General features: G+C 38.4%; 1 protein-coding gene across 1 annotated transcript in view; it reads left to right on the top strand.

Annotated features, from left to right (window-relative positions):
- The window catches only part of ror1 (receptor tyrosine kinase-like orphan receptor 1), a 139634-nt gene that overhangs the window by 114031 nt on the left and 9641 nt on the right, over positions 1–15962 (top strand). Inside the window, exons 5-8 of the mRNA XM_088004827.1 lie at positions 8897–9024; positions 11707–12024; positions 13060–13305; positions 14689–14900. Coding sequence (XP_087860953.1) covers positions 8897–9024; positions 11707–12024; positions 13060–13305; positions 14689–14900 — 904 coding nt within the window. The remainder of the gene's footprint in view (positions 1–8896; positions 9025–11706; positions 12025–13059; positions 13306–14688; positions 14901–15962) is intronic.

Genomic DNA, 15962 nt, shown 5'->3' with positions numbered 1-15962 from the left:
AGCTTAAACCAGAATTTAACATTTTGACCGAAATGCAAAGGCATGTGCGAGGCAAAAAAATAACACAGAACACACCATTCCCTGTGTGAAACATGGTAGTGGCAGCATTATGATGTGAAGATGTTTTTTTTTTTCTTCATAGACAGGGAAGCTGGAAGACTTGAGATTTGTGTGGAGGTTCCAACAAGACAATGACCCTAAACATACAGACAGTAGGTTATACTGTAGAAAGGTTTAAATTGGCCAGTTACTTTCCAAACCTACATGTAATTGAGAATCTTTGGAAAGATTTGAAAGTTTCTGTTTACAGAAGCTCTCCACTTAATCTGAACCCCAATCTGTGCCCCAAACAACTTGCAGCTCTAATTAAGTCAAAAGTTGGTTCCATACCAAAACATTAAGATTTCAATTTGTTGAAAAAAATGGCTAATATGTCCCATTTCTTTCCTCTCCACTATATGCAGTACTTGTTGTCACAGTTAATTTAGGATAAAGAAGATTGTTGGGTGTAATTTGGCAATTTGTGAAAAAGTTCAAGGGTTACGAATACTTTTGCAGAACCCTGTATGCATTCAGCTAGAAATCACAGAATGTCTTTTTGGCAGCACACGTCACCTCCTGTCTTAACTGACAGGCTCATCCGCCCCCCTTTTTCTCCCCAAACCCTACGCTGTGTTTACTCACTGGCTCACCTCTGATTTCCTGCAGTCCTCTGGGGAAGTGATGTCACCAGGTCAGGAGTTTTTGTGAGGAGTGACGGGATTGATGTTCAAATCTTTTCCTGTGTGCTGAATTACAAAGTATGCAGCCAGCCTTTTATTAAAAGCTCTGAACTTCATGCTCGGTTATGACTTCCTGCCTGTGTGGGCAAAGTTCTTCTCCTGAAACAAAGTCCAACACATCAAATAAATTTGAGTCAGTTTGGTGCAGTGTTTAAGATTAGGTCTGAATTTGAGTTCCAATAACTGACATAAAGACTAAATAAAGGTTTACCGGGGAATTCGAGTCTAAACGTTTCGCTTTTGCTCCTGCAAATAGTAAAACTGTGCCTGTCTGTAACAACTTCTCTGGAAAAAATGACATATTTTCCTACAGATTCATCAGCTTATCTGGAAAAGCCACAACTACAAATTATGTATGCAATACGCTTCCTTAAAACTGATAACAGTATAATTGTGGAAATCATCTATCTGATGCCAGTTTGAACTAAGTAACGGGAACAAAAAAAGAACATAACGCAACTGTGAACTCAGTTGGGTTATGAGATAATATGAGGTCCACTTTTATAACTTTTTTTCAGCTGTTTTCTGAGTGTTTTTTGGTATTGTCAAAGTTTTCCAGAGGAGTTGATTCCTTCATCTCAATGCTTTGGAAGAATTGGCAGCTGTGCAGTAGCTCTGACAGATACATAAGTCAAACTGAACATTCATATTGTAATCCAAGAAAAACTGGGATTTCAGAGCAATTACATAAAGAACTTTCCGTCAGGCTTGATCTGTTTTTTTTCTTCTTTGAAATGAGAGCTGAACACATCACCTCCATCCCTTATGACTCTCCTTGGCTTCCCTCCTTTCTTAGTTCACCCTGAAACTCCTTCTTCTTGACAGAAGCATCCATTGTTGCCATCGTTGAGCAGCAGTAACATGAGGACCCGGAGCGCCTTCTCTTTCTCCATTGTATCCTGACGCCAGCTCCTCAGTTGCCCTCACTGGTTCTTTATTCCCAGTGCGGTCATGGGCCACTGGCAACCAGAGATCCCAGTCAACCTCAGCCTCTGGTGGCCATTTTGGCTCCCGGTCAGTGAGAGATCTTTGCGCGGTGGAACCACGCAGTCAGTTCTCATAGTGCAGAGACAGTTCATGCCTAGAAAGCTTTGAGTGTGTGTGTCCAACTTTTAACAACTTACAGTTTGCAGCTCATAAGCTGCCTTGTTCTGACTTTCTTAGGCTTCCTTTGATAGAAACAGAGTATTTATTCTATTATTTCAATCAAGTTAAACGCCATCTAGAAGGCCAGTGTGTCTGATTTATTGTTGAACACTTTTCCTTTGATGCAAATGCTTCATTTTAACCACAGCTCACTGCAAACAAAGAAGAATCTCAGTGATTGATTAACATCACAGAACCTTTGCTAAGAATGCATACATAGCTGGATATAAGTAACAATCCATCACTGATGTACATCTTGTCTGTGTTTAGTCTGGTTCATTCAGAAACTATAATTCGCCAGCAGTTTTTCAATAACCTGAGATGATTATTTCAAATGTGAGCTTTGGTTCTTTTGTTCAGTTTCCAAGAAATCTCTTGGTAATCTTCACTATGTAACCGAATCCTAAAACAGCAGCATGAACCTAGCCAAATCACTTAGTTAGGGTCAGATGGATGTTTTGTACTATATAATGGAGAGTAGGAGAGACACACTTTCAAGGTTTCTACACAGTCTGGAAAAGTGAAGTATTTGTTGAAAAATATTAGTTTTTCATCTTTTGAGTTCCCGTCCGATTGTCTAAGTGTCCTAGCCATCCGTCTGTCCATTTGGCAGTCTGTCTTTCTATCTATGTCTCTCCATCAGTCACTCCATCCATCCAACATCATGCAGCCCTTCTGACTTTGTCTCGCTTTGGCTACATTCACACACCAGGTAACTTCCCTTACCCATATTTGATTATTTTATGCCAGTCTGAACGGCCCAATTCCGATTTTTTTCTCCCCTCAAAACTCAGATTTTTCCATTTCCATATGTGGTACTAAATTGGATACACATCCAATAGTTTCCAAGGTGTCTCCTCTGTGAACGGTCATGTTGTAATTTGTCCAACTTTTATGTAATTGATGTGAAACATGGATCATAATTCTGGAACAGATGAAGCCAGACACAAACAATGATAGAAGTAAGCAGTGACAACATCTCTCTTTTCTTATCTTCCTTTGTTTTGTTATAATCTCCTGAACGCCAAAAAAAAAGAGAGATTTCAGCAAAAAAAAAAAAAAAAAGTCATAATTGAGGCAATGCTCTGTGAATGTAGCTCCGGTCATTTCATCCATTCATACTTCTGTCAGTCAATCCCTTCAGTACTCTGAAGATTTGATTCTGGAGAAGTTTGGAATTTGAACATAAAGAGTTAGTAGGAACTCTGTACCTTTTGAAAGAAAGAAGTCTACTTTCTTTCACACATTGACACAATTATGGGTGTAAAAGAAATCAAATTTATTGGTCTTGTTCACTTAAAGAAATCATGCCGAGCCCGAGAGTCCTGTAGCACATGTTGAGGGTTGGACTCCAACGAGGGTTGTGAGCTCCTGCTGCTGGCAGCTCATCTCCTTTTCACTCAGCACCCACAGCAGCTCCTGGAAATGAAACCCTGACATCTAAAATGTCACCGGGATCCACCCATTCGCCTCCTTCATCCTCTCAAATCCTGTTCCGCCTGCATTCTCTCTGACAACGAGCTTTTAGTTTCACATCCTTAAATCCCAAGACTCAAATCAAACCTGTTATCTCAGCTTAAATATTCCCGGGGAGCGAAAGTGGATGTCCTTAAGATTTCGTCCATAATCAAAACCTCGGTTCTGAAAATAAACAGTGGAGGCTTCAGGCACTTTGAGGTATTTGTTTAATGAGATCAAGTGGGAGATTTAAACACAGTTAAATCCACCGTCAGATGCAAAACAGTCTTGGGTTCAGTTTGAAGATTTTGAAGAAACCACATGAAAATTATATCTAGCATTAGCCTCCGTCTCGTTGAAAAACTGCAGCAGCTGGAGACGTGTGCCATTATAGCCTGGTTATTCCTGTGGAGAGCGGCTTGACATCTTGATCGATTATAAGCCTTAAAAGATTCTGGTTGTTTGAGCTTTGATGTTGAGTTCAACTTCTCCTTGAAGATGAGTAATAGTGGAGTCAACCCATCCGTTTACCTTCGCAGCAGTAACTCCCTTTGCCTCCAATGTTACATCCGTCATCAGCTGTTAACCGTAACCTCGGAGATCAAAGCGTCCTTTTATTTTATTCATACATTTCCTCTCATACAGCAAGGAAAGTGAAGGTCAAAAGACCTGAAATAATCTCCTCAATATACTCTACTAGAATCTGGAAGTGAATAAAAGTCATGTGTGTGAAGCTTTCATGAAACATAGTTTGGAGATTTATGTCCTCACGTGTCACTGTTATGGATAAAGGTATCGCTTATCTGTTTTATTTGGCAAATAACTCATACTTGGGGATTGACTGGGTACATTTCACACCCAATTATTTTAGTTTTTCTCTCTACCCACATTATATACAGTAAACAGCCTGTGTAAGTTTAGTGATGAAAACCTGAAAAACTGACTTAAATTGAATACATTTGCTCCAAACATGTACAAGTTGAGCCTCACTGAGCAAGATAAATGTGGTTTATTGTCACAGTCTCAGTTGTAATTACATTGTATTATTGCTATGACGGTTGCTATAGGAGAGATTTTGGCAAAAAAAATAAAATAAAAATAAAGTGTTTCTGTAGCCATCTGAAGATCAGAAGTGTTTTTCCTGTTTCTAAGAGTGGCTAAGAGAAACTGACCTATGTGTCATATTATTTTTACAGTGCGTAAAAATAATATGTAAAATAAAAGTAGGCCTACATTGTTTTACATTTTGACACGTTACAGTGTGTAGTGTGTAGTTTTAAGGTTTTCAGATGTTTTCACAAATTAAATCCAAAGTTTGTGGCACACATTTGTATCGAATCTGTACTTTGTAGATTAGTCTTGTACACTATCTCTACCGGTTTTGCACATTTGGAAATTTGAACCCTTTCCTCTTTACAACCTCTTTACAACTTTAAAAGTCTTTCAGCTTATATTTAAGAAAATGTATCACAAGTTCCCAATTATATTTAGGTTTGGACATTGGGGTGTCCTAATGTCTAAATGTCCTTAAACTAAACCAGTCTGAGGTCATGATGCTGGAAGTTGAACTTTCACCCCGTCTCAAGTCTTCTGAAGCCTCTGAAAGGATTGTCCAGTTATAGCCCTATCCTCCCACTAACTCTGACCTGTTCTCTCTCTTTTGAAGAAAGACATTCTCATAACATGGTGCTGCCATGTTTCTCTGTATTGATGGTGTGTTGTTTTTGTAGTGTTTTTTTTTCACCACACAGTGTTGTGGATGTAGGTAAAAAAAAAAAAAAAAACAATCCCTAATATTTGTTGGGGATTTGTGAATGGAAATATTTTGGGCCTTTTCCACATTTTTGGATGATGCCTGTTATAAAACCCATAAGAAAATGTTTTAATGGATTGTTAACAGAACTAAATGACTGATACAATGTCCATGTGTAGAGTCAAATCATTCTGAACAGGAACATCCACTGCTCTGTTCCAAGTTTCTGTCACTAAAAGCAGAGCAAGTACTCACATACCTGAACAAATAAAATGACTGGAAAAACTGTTTGACTTTCAGTCTCCTGGTTTACACATCTTCAACAAAAAGGCTTGTCTCTCTTTTTATATTTCCACTGTAAATCAAGTCTAGGAGGAAAATGCTTTCCTTATAATTGACGGTTATAAAACATTTCTACAGAGGGCCTGTGGCGTTGGTGTGTAAAATAAAAGCCCCAAACAACTATCCACTGTTTACACAAATAGAAACCGCAGTTGGCTTTCCTTCTTTGGGATTGCTCTCTCACAAACAATAAAATGATGCAAGAATAAGAACACTTACTTTCCAAAAACCTCAGATTTCTCACAATCAGTCTTCTTTTTCTGTTTTGAAACATTACATTTTTATGCTAAAATTCAGTTTTGTATGAAGGCTATTATAAATCTAAGTTGATTTAGTAAGGAAATGTTGTCCAACAGGGCAGTGTTGGTGACTTATGCAGGCCGACCTTGGTTAAAAGATGTTCGGACCAAGCAAAGTTATAATTTCATTGCAGGGACCTTGCTGAATTGTGGTGGATCGTCTGCTCTCCCTTGTCATTTGCTCGTCTGTGTGTGGCTTTCTGCTTGCATAAATGTGTGTGTCCTACATTCTCGGTGACGCACAGACCTCTCTGCTGTCTGGACACTCCATTTTTGTGCATGTATGCACACGTGTGTCCTTTGTTGTACTCGCATCCTTTTAACTGTGGCTCATCTCGTTTACAAGTCAATTAAATCTCATTATGAAAATCTGAATTTATTGAACATGTAAGTCCCACTATGTAGATTTATTGCTCACTGTTTTTTAATTTGAAAAAGATTCTTTATTTTTCCTACAGAGAAGATTCTTTTGTGGCTTTTTTTAAGACCTACAAAAACTTCTGCAGACAGACCACAACACACATTTGACTTTTATGTCAATATTTTAGTAGGAAATTCCATATTCTAAGGATATAATCTGCTAAAACCATCTTAAAATGTGATATTGTTAACCAACAGTAGGCAGAGCAGCGCTTTTATATTTATTGTGTTCATCTGTGTCTGGAAAGTCCATTAAGATGTGCACAGTGAGGGGTAAAGGTGGTCTGACCTTGGCCTCTCAGTCACTTAACACTCCTCAGAGAAAAGGAACCTACTGACCCCTGACTCGCACCAAACTTGCACACCCTTTTGATGTCATTAGAATGGTGTGTGTGATTTGTGTGATTTTGCACATATGGATTCCCACATGCTCTTGCTTGTGTGTGCATTAAGTTGTAGTTTTGATGCCATTTAAAGCAGCTTTGATCTTTGTGGATTCAATAGTAGTGAAATGCACCAACTTGCCAGTGATCAGAATCTACCAATTTTACCTCCATCAGCTCTGATTGGCAGATCAAACCTTGAAAAATATGATTTATTTGGTTTCATCTATTTGTTTTGTGCATCAAAACTGCGAAGTTCCCCATCTTTCTGTCTATAAATGTATCATTCAACAGCTTTTTATTATAAAAAGTCTCATAATGCAGGAACAGGTGCTTCTCAAGAAGTTGGAACATCATCACAATGTTAATGTATTTCAGTAATTCATTTCCAATGTGAAAATGATGATACAAATTCATCACATGCACCATGATACGTTCAAGCAATTATTTCTGTTAATTTAGGTGATTACAGTTCATGAAAATATCAAAATAGATTTTCCAAAGTATTAGAATTTTATCTAAATCCAGTCAAAATGGAAATTTAATGAATGTAATTGCCATTTCTGGCCTCCACAATCATACAGAAAACTGCTGAGCTAACAGTTTTCCAGCAGACAGTCATTGACGCTCTCCAGGAGAAACTGTGAGCCACGAAAGATTTAAGAAAGTTTTCACAAAACACTGTATCCAAGTACAGCTAAACCCAACTTTATTAACACTCTGACAGATTTATATTGCTGAATATTTTTTTTTCCTTCAACCATGATTTTTGTTATTGAAAAAGGGACAGTCCTCTTTGCCATCACCCTAATTGTTAGCTCTCTTGACAGAGTCTCTAATATTCAAGACGAAACTCCATTTGGGTCTCACCAAAACGTTAATATTACTTCCTGTCAAAAGTGTTGGTAAAAATAAAATATTCATTTCAAGCTAAATCTGCCTGGGGTATAAACAATGTTAGGCTGAACTGTACATGCATAGAAAGTTGAGTGGATGAAAAAATTATTAGAAAGAGATGCACAATCAACAAGAATAACCACTACCTTTATAAGATTTTTAAGCTAAGTCCATTTAAATGTTTGTAGGATATTTGTTAGAGTCAGTGCCATCAGTTCTTCAAGAACCACCAAACATAGACGTATTCAGTTAATGAAATCTATAGGAAGAGCAGAAAGACATGGGGTCTCGGGTGTTTGATGTCCATCCATCCATCCATCCATCTATTTCCTTCCACTTATCCAGGGTCGGGTCGCGGGGGAAGCAGCAGATGTCAAATGTGACAATTACACAGCCACTGATTTTGGAAACAACATCGTCTTCTGGCGTTGTCTTTCTGTGAGGATAGGGGAAAGAACTGAATTTTGAGGTTTTTTCGCTAGCTGTGGTCGTAAATATTAAGAAATAATTGTATAAAGTTGAATGCAATGGATCTATATAATATGAGTAGCCATTTTTGAGTTTAATTATTGAAAATGTTTATTGTTGAATGCTTTTTGCTAGTCTTTACAGTCCTTTTCATTTCAGCAGGATTTTTCCACTGGTTATTCCAGCTATAGAGTCTAAAGCATGAGGATGTACTTTACATCCCCCCAGAAATGCGCCTCTATGCCCAGTGGCATCATGTCCTCCCCTGTACTATTTAATGTGGCTTTGCCTGGTATTAAAGTCCCCATATGGCATGACTTAAAGCTCATGACTAAGTGATCTCACGCTGAGCGAGTAGCTCGCTAGGATGCATGCGGTTGGAGTGTGCATGGATGTATATATAGAACAGGAGAGGTGAGAGATCAGGCCACTTTGAGCAAGACGAAGGTGGTGGGGAGCGAGTTTAAAAGAAGTAAAAAGTTGGTGTAATGCGCAAAAAAAAACCCGATATGAAGCTGGATTTGAATACTTGTGAAACCATGATTGCTCTTTCTGCACATGTTTTAAATTATGCCCTGAAGTGACATTTCTCCAACATCAGCCAAATATTAATTCCTAATGTGGTTTACATATGTGCTGTGAACTGTGATTTGCATGCATGGGTGTTTTAAATCTCAGCCTTTGACAGGACTGTGACTTATCGTTAGCCAAGCAAAGGCAGCAACCAGAACCAGCCTCTCTTCTAACTGTGTGGTTTGGTCTAATAGTCAACCTTGGACTGACCTCTAGAGGTGGTGCTGTGCACTGCAGCCTTGTGGTTTCAACAGGCTGCTTTTCTTCCTGCTTCCATCTGCTTCTGCTGTTTGTTAAAGTGGCCCAGAAAGATGTGGTAATAGACTACAGATGACTTTAAAAGTGATCCTCCTCTCCCCTCTGTTTTGCTGTCAGGGTGGATCTGAATGAAGATGGATTCTGCCAGCCATACAGAGGCATAGCCTGCGCTCGTTTCATTGGAAACCGCACCATCTACGTCGATTCCCTGCAGATGCAGGGGGAGATTGAGACTCAGATCACAGGTGAGAAAAATGCACTTGTGCTGCAGTTTTAGTGAATTGAATTATTTCTATTTATTCAGTTTTGTTTGCATATTTGCTTTGACTGAATTCATTACAAGTACATTTAACTTATTGTTATTATTAGTATTACTTTATTCAACCAGGAAGGACCTATTGATATTTAAAAGAATGACATGGACAAAAACAGCATATTACATTTTATAAACTACAAATTCAAGAAAATGTATTTCTCTTTCTGTAAAAGTTTCCTTTACAGAAGTATTAAGAACTTTGTGTTCGCTTTTGAGTGAAGAGACTTGAGTCGGCTGATTCCTCTCTAGACATTTATTAGGAACATCAGAGTGAGGAGTACAGGTTCAAAAAAGGGCCAGGCTGGAAAAGGCAGTGTTCTAGCATTCAGATCTTAGTTATATCTTAGACTGACATCAAACAAGATAAACATAGTGCGTTAGCTGCATAGTCATTTTTGCTCTATCGCTGATCCATAGCATGACCCATGATGTTACCTGATGTGTGTCCTACACAGATACTTCATTGATCCACCTTACTATCAGTTGTCTGGCCTCTGCTCAGTCGTGTTCTTTGTACCACTGACTGGAGCAGAGGTAGGTCAGCTGACCATCTGCTGTAGTTCTGCCTGGTCTCACCCAGCTGGTTGTGTTTATCTAAACCACTGAGTCACACCTGATTTTCCACGTTTTCTACTTATGTTAAAGTGGCACTTAAAAAAGCGCTTATACTCCTCTACAGGTACCCTCCCTTCCCTGTTGAATTATAGTTTTTCTACTTTAACAATTTGAATATGAAGAAATAGTAACATGAACATTTCTGTCTATGGCAAATATCATGGACAAACTGACACATTGTGAATATTCCAGTGGTGATGTAGCTAGGTTAAGAGTTTAAACAGAAATGCATGTGTGGTGTACCGCAGTCTGTTAGATAAATAAATCCACACCAATACTTTTAGCACACATTGACAATGAAATGCTGAAGTGGGCAGAGAATGGACAGACTACTGGGTTTCAGCTGTGAATAGCTTCATTAGGAACACAAACACTTCCAAATACAACAGCTTCAAAGAGGATTGCTCTGCACTATGCCTATCAACTGCCAACCAGATGCCAACAATATGGGTTGTTTAGCTGCTTAATTGTTGGAACTTTTTTTTTTTCATGTATAAATACATGTGCTTTTTGGTTGCAATGTAAGTAAGATTTATGGGATTGTTTGTAATCTATATGCATTACTTTTTCAACAAATAGAAATGCTAATAGAAATGCTCTGTGTATTATTAAGAAAAGGACAACATTTAAAAAACAACAAAGCAAAATGTGTTTTTATCACAGCAATTGTTAGCATATCTACTATATGATTTAGGGCCCCATGTGGGTTTTGCTCAGGCTAAGCGACACCGTGGGGTATTAGCACAGAACCTGACAGGGTTGACTAAAAGCAAACCATTGTGGTAAAACCTACTGGGTCCCCATGTGTCTCAAATATACACTAATGACATCAGTTCATGTTGGCTAGTACATGGACCCCACTTTTTATTTGCAGTTGTCCTACATTAATGTTTTATGAGCAATTAACTTTGTGAGAATTGGCCATGAAGATCCAATTCACAGCCATAAAGGGCTCTGTTGGTTAGGTAGCCGCTACAGAATGTTGCAAGACTATGAAAGAACCCCCAGCATTCATTGCTACAAGATAACTTAAAGAATTCCTTGTGATGTGAAAATATTTTTTTTATAGTAAATCCCTCTTAAAGTATAGCCATCTTTATATTTGGCTTCTCTGCATATCACTAGAACCTTCTGTGAATGAGGTTTTTAATCATGTTCGTTGGGTCTGGGAAAGCCGGCAGGCCTTCAGAGTTCAGTGAGAGTTCAGCTTTGTGTTCTCCATTCATGGAGCACACATGGCCCAAAGAGCCACACTGTTATAGACGTCTGCGTTTCCGCTTTGGCTCTTTTGTTTTGCTTTTTTTGCGTGCAACATGTCCTCCGAAGGCAGTTGAGTTTGAATGTTATTGATGACATTCATGCAGCTGTCAGCTTCACTCCCTGAACAGTTCACGGACAAGCCATCGTCTGAACCCAGACTTTAATCTGGAACATCAAGGACATGTGATGCAGCGGATTTATGTAGCCACTGTATAATAATAAGCTGACGGTAGAGCTGTAAATCATATATGTTTCAGCTTTGGAATACATATTCAGCATCATGGAGTAACTGTCACCTTTATTAGTCTTTATAATCACTTTTATTCAAACAGCATGTGCAGCAGGAACATTTGGATCGTGACCAACTTCACTTAACTTTTTATTCTTTTGTCGTCTTCTCTACTCAAGACAAAGCAATTGCACTGGTCATGGCAGCGACAGAAAAAGCATATGCTTGTAATAACTTCAGAGCCAAGAGTTACACATTGAAAACTGCATCTGTGGTCATCAGTTTTATTTTTTTTCCCCTGAATTATTGTATTGTATTATTATAGATAGCAGAAGAAGCCAGTAAAAAGAATGGGATGGCATCCATAAGGAACACTGTTGTAAACTTTTGACAATCTTTAAAATATCATATGGGCTACCGTACTTCGTTTTAAAAATAGATTTAAATGTCTTAATTTCCTTCTTTTTTCATACTAACATTTCAAACTTTTCCCTTTCTTGTTTCCAGCTGCCTTCACCATGATTGGAACTTCCAATCACTTGTCGGATCGTTGCTCCCAGTTTGCCATCCCCTCCCTTTGCCACTTTGCCTTCCCAACATGCGACCGCACCTCAGGCATTGACAAACCTCGGGACCTTTGTAAGGACGAATGTGAGATCCTGGAGAATGATTTATGCAAGACGGAGTACATCATTGCCCGCTCCAACCCCATCATACTGAAAAGCCTAAAACTGCCGAATTGTGACGAGCTAGCTGCCTTCGACAGCCCAAAGGCAGCCAACTGTTTAAGGATTGGAATTCCCATGGCTGAACCCATTAACAAGAGTAAGACCACTCTATTGGTTTGCTTCATTGTTGACCACAGAGATCAATGCATCTGTAGCATTCTTTGTTATTTAGCACTAATCATAAACATTAATTCTGCTAATGTTAAAGTACTACATCTAAATGGTATTAAACAGAAGCTAATGCGCTAAATTCAATTAAATTTTGATCTTTGCTTGAAAGACTGCAGCACTCGAGCATCAATAACGTTTAATTTAAGTTCTATAATGTTCTATAATACCCTTAGATTTTGTTTTATCTTGTTGTCTGCTGTCCGTGTTTTATTTAGTTTCTGTATGTTTCTTATTTGAAACAAAATTCTAGCGGGAAAAACAAGAGAGAACTTGATTAAAGGAAACAAACTGTTGTTCAGTCTTCACCCCCTTCAGTAGATAATCAAAACTTAAACACAGATGTTGAACTTCATTCAAATTAAAGTTTACAAAACAGCCAAGTAAATTAGCGTTTTTTAGTTCATCCAGAAAATGTAATTTAGGGGACGTTAAATGTGCTAAATGTTTTTAACGTTAGCAAATTGAAAAAATCAGCTTTATTATTAGTGGATTATTGAAAGTGAGCCCACCTCTGTAAATTAGTTATTATTTACATACAGATTTCCCAGTATTCTACAATATATGACTTTTTGATAAGTGATGAGCATTGTGATCTCCTTACCTGTTCACTTTCCTGCATTGATGATTTTTGTAGTAAATATCTTCATTATATCTGTCACATTTGACATATTCTTTTTTTTATAAAGAAAATAATCTGTTTTTCTGTTTACAGCAATTGAAGTCGGCATTAACAAATGCTATGTGTCTGTGCATACGTGGAAGGCCTAGAGAGCCCAAAAAGCTCTTTTTTTGGTCAGATCTAATTTTCCACTTTAAAAAAAGCAAAAGAAAGGCAGACTTTCTTTAATTTGTATATATATAAAGTGCTTGGCTCTAAATTGGGATGTTATTTAAACTACTAATTTGTTAAATGAACGGTTATTGGGACAGGGAGTAATTACCTCATCTTTATGCTTCCCAGGTCACAAGTGTTACAACAACACTGGGGTAGATTACAGAGGGACAGTGAGCGTGACCAAATCGGGCCGTCAGTGTCAGCCGTGGAACTCGCAGTATCCTCACAGCCACACCTTCCTGGCTGTCCGCTACACAGAGCTGAACGGGGGCCACTCTTACTGCCGCAACCCGGGGGGAACCCAAGATGCCCCCTGGTGCTTCACGCTGGATGACGCTGTCCCCATGGAGCTCTGCGACATTCCTATCTGTGGTGAGGAATATGAAAGCACGCGTTTCTAATTTTATAGTTGTTGCATATCATTCTAGCTTTTTATGTTGCTTCTTCACACTATTTGTTTTTGTTGTGCATTTTAAAGCACTTTTTGCTTTAAAAGTCGGAGCTCTTCTCACTGATGCAGTTGGCTTTATTTAAACAGCATTTCATTTACTGGGAACCTGGAAGAGTTTAAGTAGAGAAAAAAGTCAGACTTGGAAGGAGGGAGGTGGAAGCGATGGATCACCCTACAGGATGACACTCTGTATGAAATACTTACTTATGTAAAGCCAAAAAAAGCAACTACAGTGAATTTTAGTACAATTCCTAAACCAAAGAAAAAGAAAAAACACTTTTTCAAATCAGTTTCATGGAGAACATTTTAATTGCTTAAAATAAACAAGCTCTTCATTTCGTTTTTTGTCTTCTTCTTCGACATCTCTGAAATATGCCCTTTCTTTATGGCTGTAATATATTTGCTCATTTGTAGAATTACTTACTCCATGAACATTTTTCAAGTGAACACAGGGTTTCCCGGAAACTTTGAAAAAAGTATGAAATCATAGTCAATTAAAAGCTATTAACTGATCCTGTGATTGACTGGTGGACCTGTCCAGGGTGATTCTGGGCTCTCACCCAGAGAAAGCTGGAGATAAAACCATGCAAGGATAAATGAATATAGATGATGGATCAGTGGATATAAATGTTTGAAATGTTTTTCATATAGATTTTGGTTAATACTATACACATAATTGAATTTTATGATATTTAGTTGATTTCATAAGAAAGATATAGAAAACACAAAAGAACTGAGCCACGGAAAGGAAAACAATCAACTGTCTATGCAAGGATATCGTCAACTATAACTTCATCAGTTGGTTTGTCCAAGGAACAGACTTATTTGAAAATAGAGAGAATGAGCAAGGAATACTTTCTATAGGAAAAACAGGGAGCAAGAAGGCAGCAGTAATGGAACAGGAATACTTTCAAGATCGAGGAAGTAAATGAGAACAAGGATATCAACTAATGCATCAGTGGCTCCGCCTACAAACAGATACATGAAAATGGTCAAACATTGGAGCAATGATCAAGTAGTAATATCTATGAAAAGGAAAATAAAGAAAGTTCATGGTTAATAGCAGTAAAGGTTCCTTCAATGGATTTATTAAAGAGACATGCAGCTGAACACAGATGCTCTGGAAAGATGTGAATAATGTGCAGTGTTTGCAAAGTTCATGACAACAATAGCTTCACCAACTGTTCCAAAACTACTGAGTGTACTTCTAAAAGAAAAGATCGACAGAATTGCCATTATAAATAACTTTGCCATAGAGCATAGTTGTGCCATAAACACTTTTTTTTGTTGTTGTTCTTTTTCAGACCATAAAGATAAGTCAGGTGGCAGCATAGATATCCTCAAGATTTTAGTTCCCAGTGTGTCGATCCCGTTGGCCATAGTTTTGCTTTTCTTCTTCATCTGCGTGTGCCGCAACAACCAGAAGTCTTCCAGGCCCCCAGCTGCTCGTCCACCGAAACCAGTCCGAGGTCAAAACGTTGAGATGTCTATGCTCACGACTGCCTACAAACCAAAGGTATGACACATCCCAACACACGACATGGCTACGGGGTAAATGCTCTTTCTCTGCTGTAATTTATTTATTTGGAGTTGGGGGGAAAAAAGACATCTAATGAAATTGTATTATATTCAAACATGATTGGATGTAAGATTTTCTTGTTGTTTCGGAGTGCTGTTTGGGGTACACACCAACCTTTACTACGGTTGGTGTGTATTTACATAAAATGTGCCTAAAAATGACATTTTAAAGGACATTACTTTCAGAAAAACACTTGCACCCCTGAACACCTCTGATGGAGTGCCCTCCAGATTTCCACTCTCACATCTTAGACAAATCATAAGACCCCAGTCTGAGTAACACACATTAATTTAATAAAGTACTTTAACCTGAACTGCATTTTTTGGACCCGATTGCAACTTCTCGTAAAGAAAGCCCCTTTGCTCTTTGTCTGTAAGAGCAGTCTAGAGAAGTCAAAACACCGGTGCAGCACTCTGTGCGTTGGCTGGGACGCTTCGCAGCATGCCAGGGTTACAAGGTTCAGTGTGTGGAAATGACCTGCATGAGGCAAATCTTCAGATCTCTATCATCAGATCTCAGCAGGTCCAGGAATGTCCAGCTGCAGCTCCTTTGCTCTGTTTATTTTTCTCCCACTGTCTGTTTTTCCTCAGCTCCCCTTCACACTCCTGCTTTCACTTATCCCATCTTCTTCTTGCTCTTCTTCTGACGTCCTCTCCTTCCATCTTAGTCTCTTTGACTCACAGAGACTCTTTGTCGTGCAGATCATCAGATTTGCACTAAAATTATGTAGCTCACATCAGGGCCTTAACTTGAAGGTCGCCATTCTCAGCCATTCCATCTATGTTTATCATTTTCTTAGCATTTTTACCAGTTGAAGAGGAGATTATGTGATGATCTATACAGTCATTTGTCAAAATATAAGTACTAAGATAAGCAGAGTATAATAATGTTACTTGTTTATTTAAGGGATTTTGGCAAGAACAAATGTTTCTCTTACTAAAAAATGGACACACTCCTCTGTATGTTTGGATTCAAACATGTATCAGTAAAACATGAAGA

Source organism: Poecilia mexicana, unplaced genomic scaffold, assembly GCF_051168715.1.
Source record: "Poecilia mexicana isolate PSO_F unplaced genomic scaffold, ASM5116871v1 scaffold_4, whole genome shotgun sequence".
NCBI classification, from domain to species: Eukaryota; Metazoa; Chordata; class Actinopteri; order Cyprinodontiformes; family Poeciliidae; genus Poecilia; species Poecilia mexicana.
This window is presented reverse-complemented; position numbering and strand designations above follow the sequence as displayed.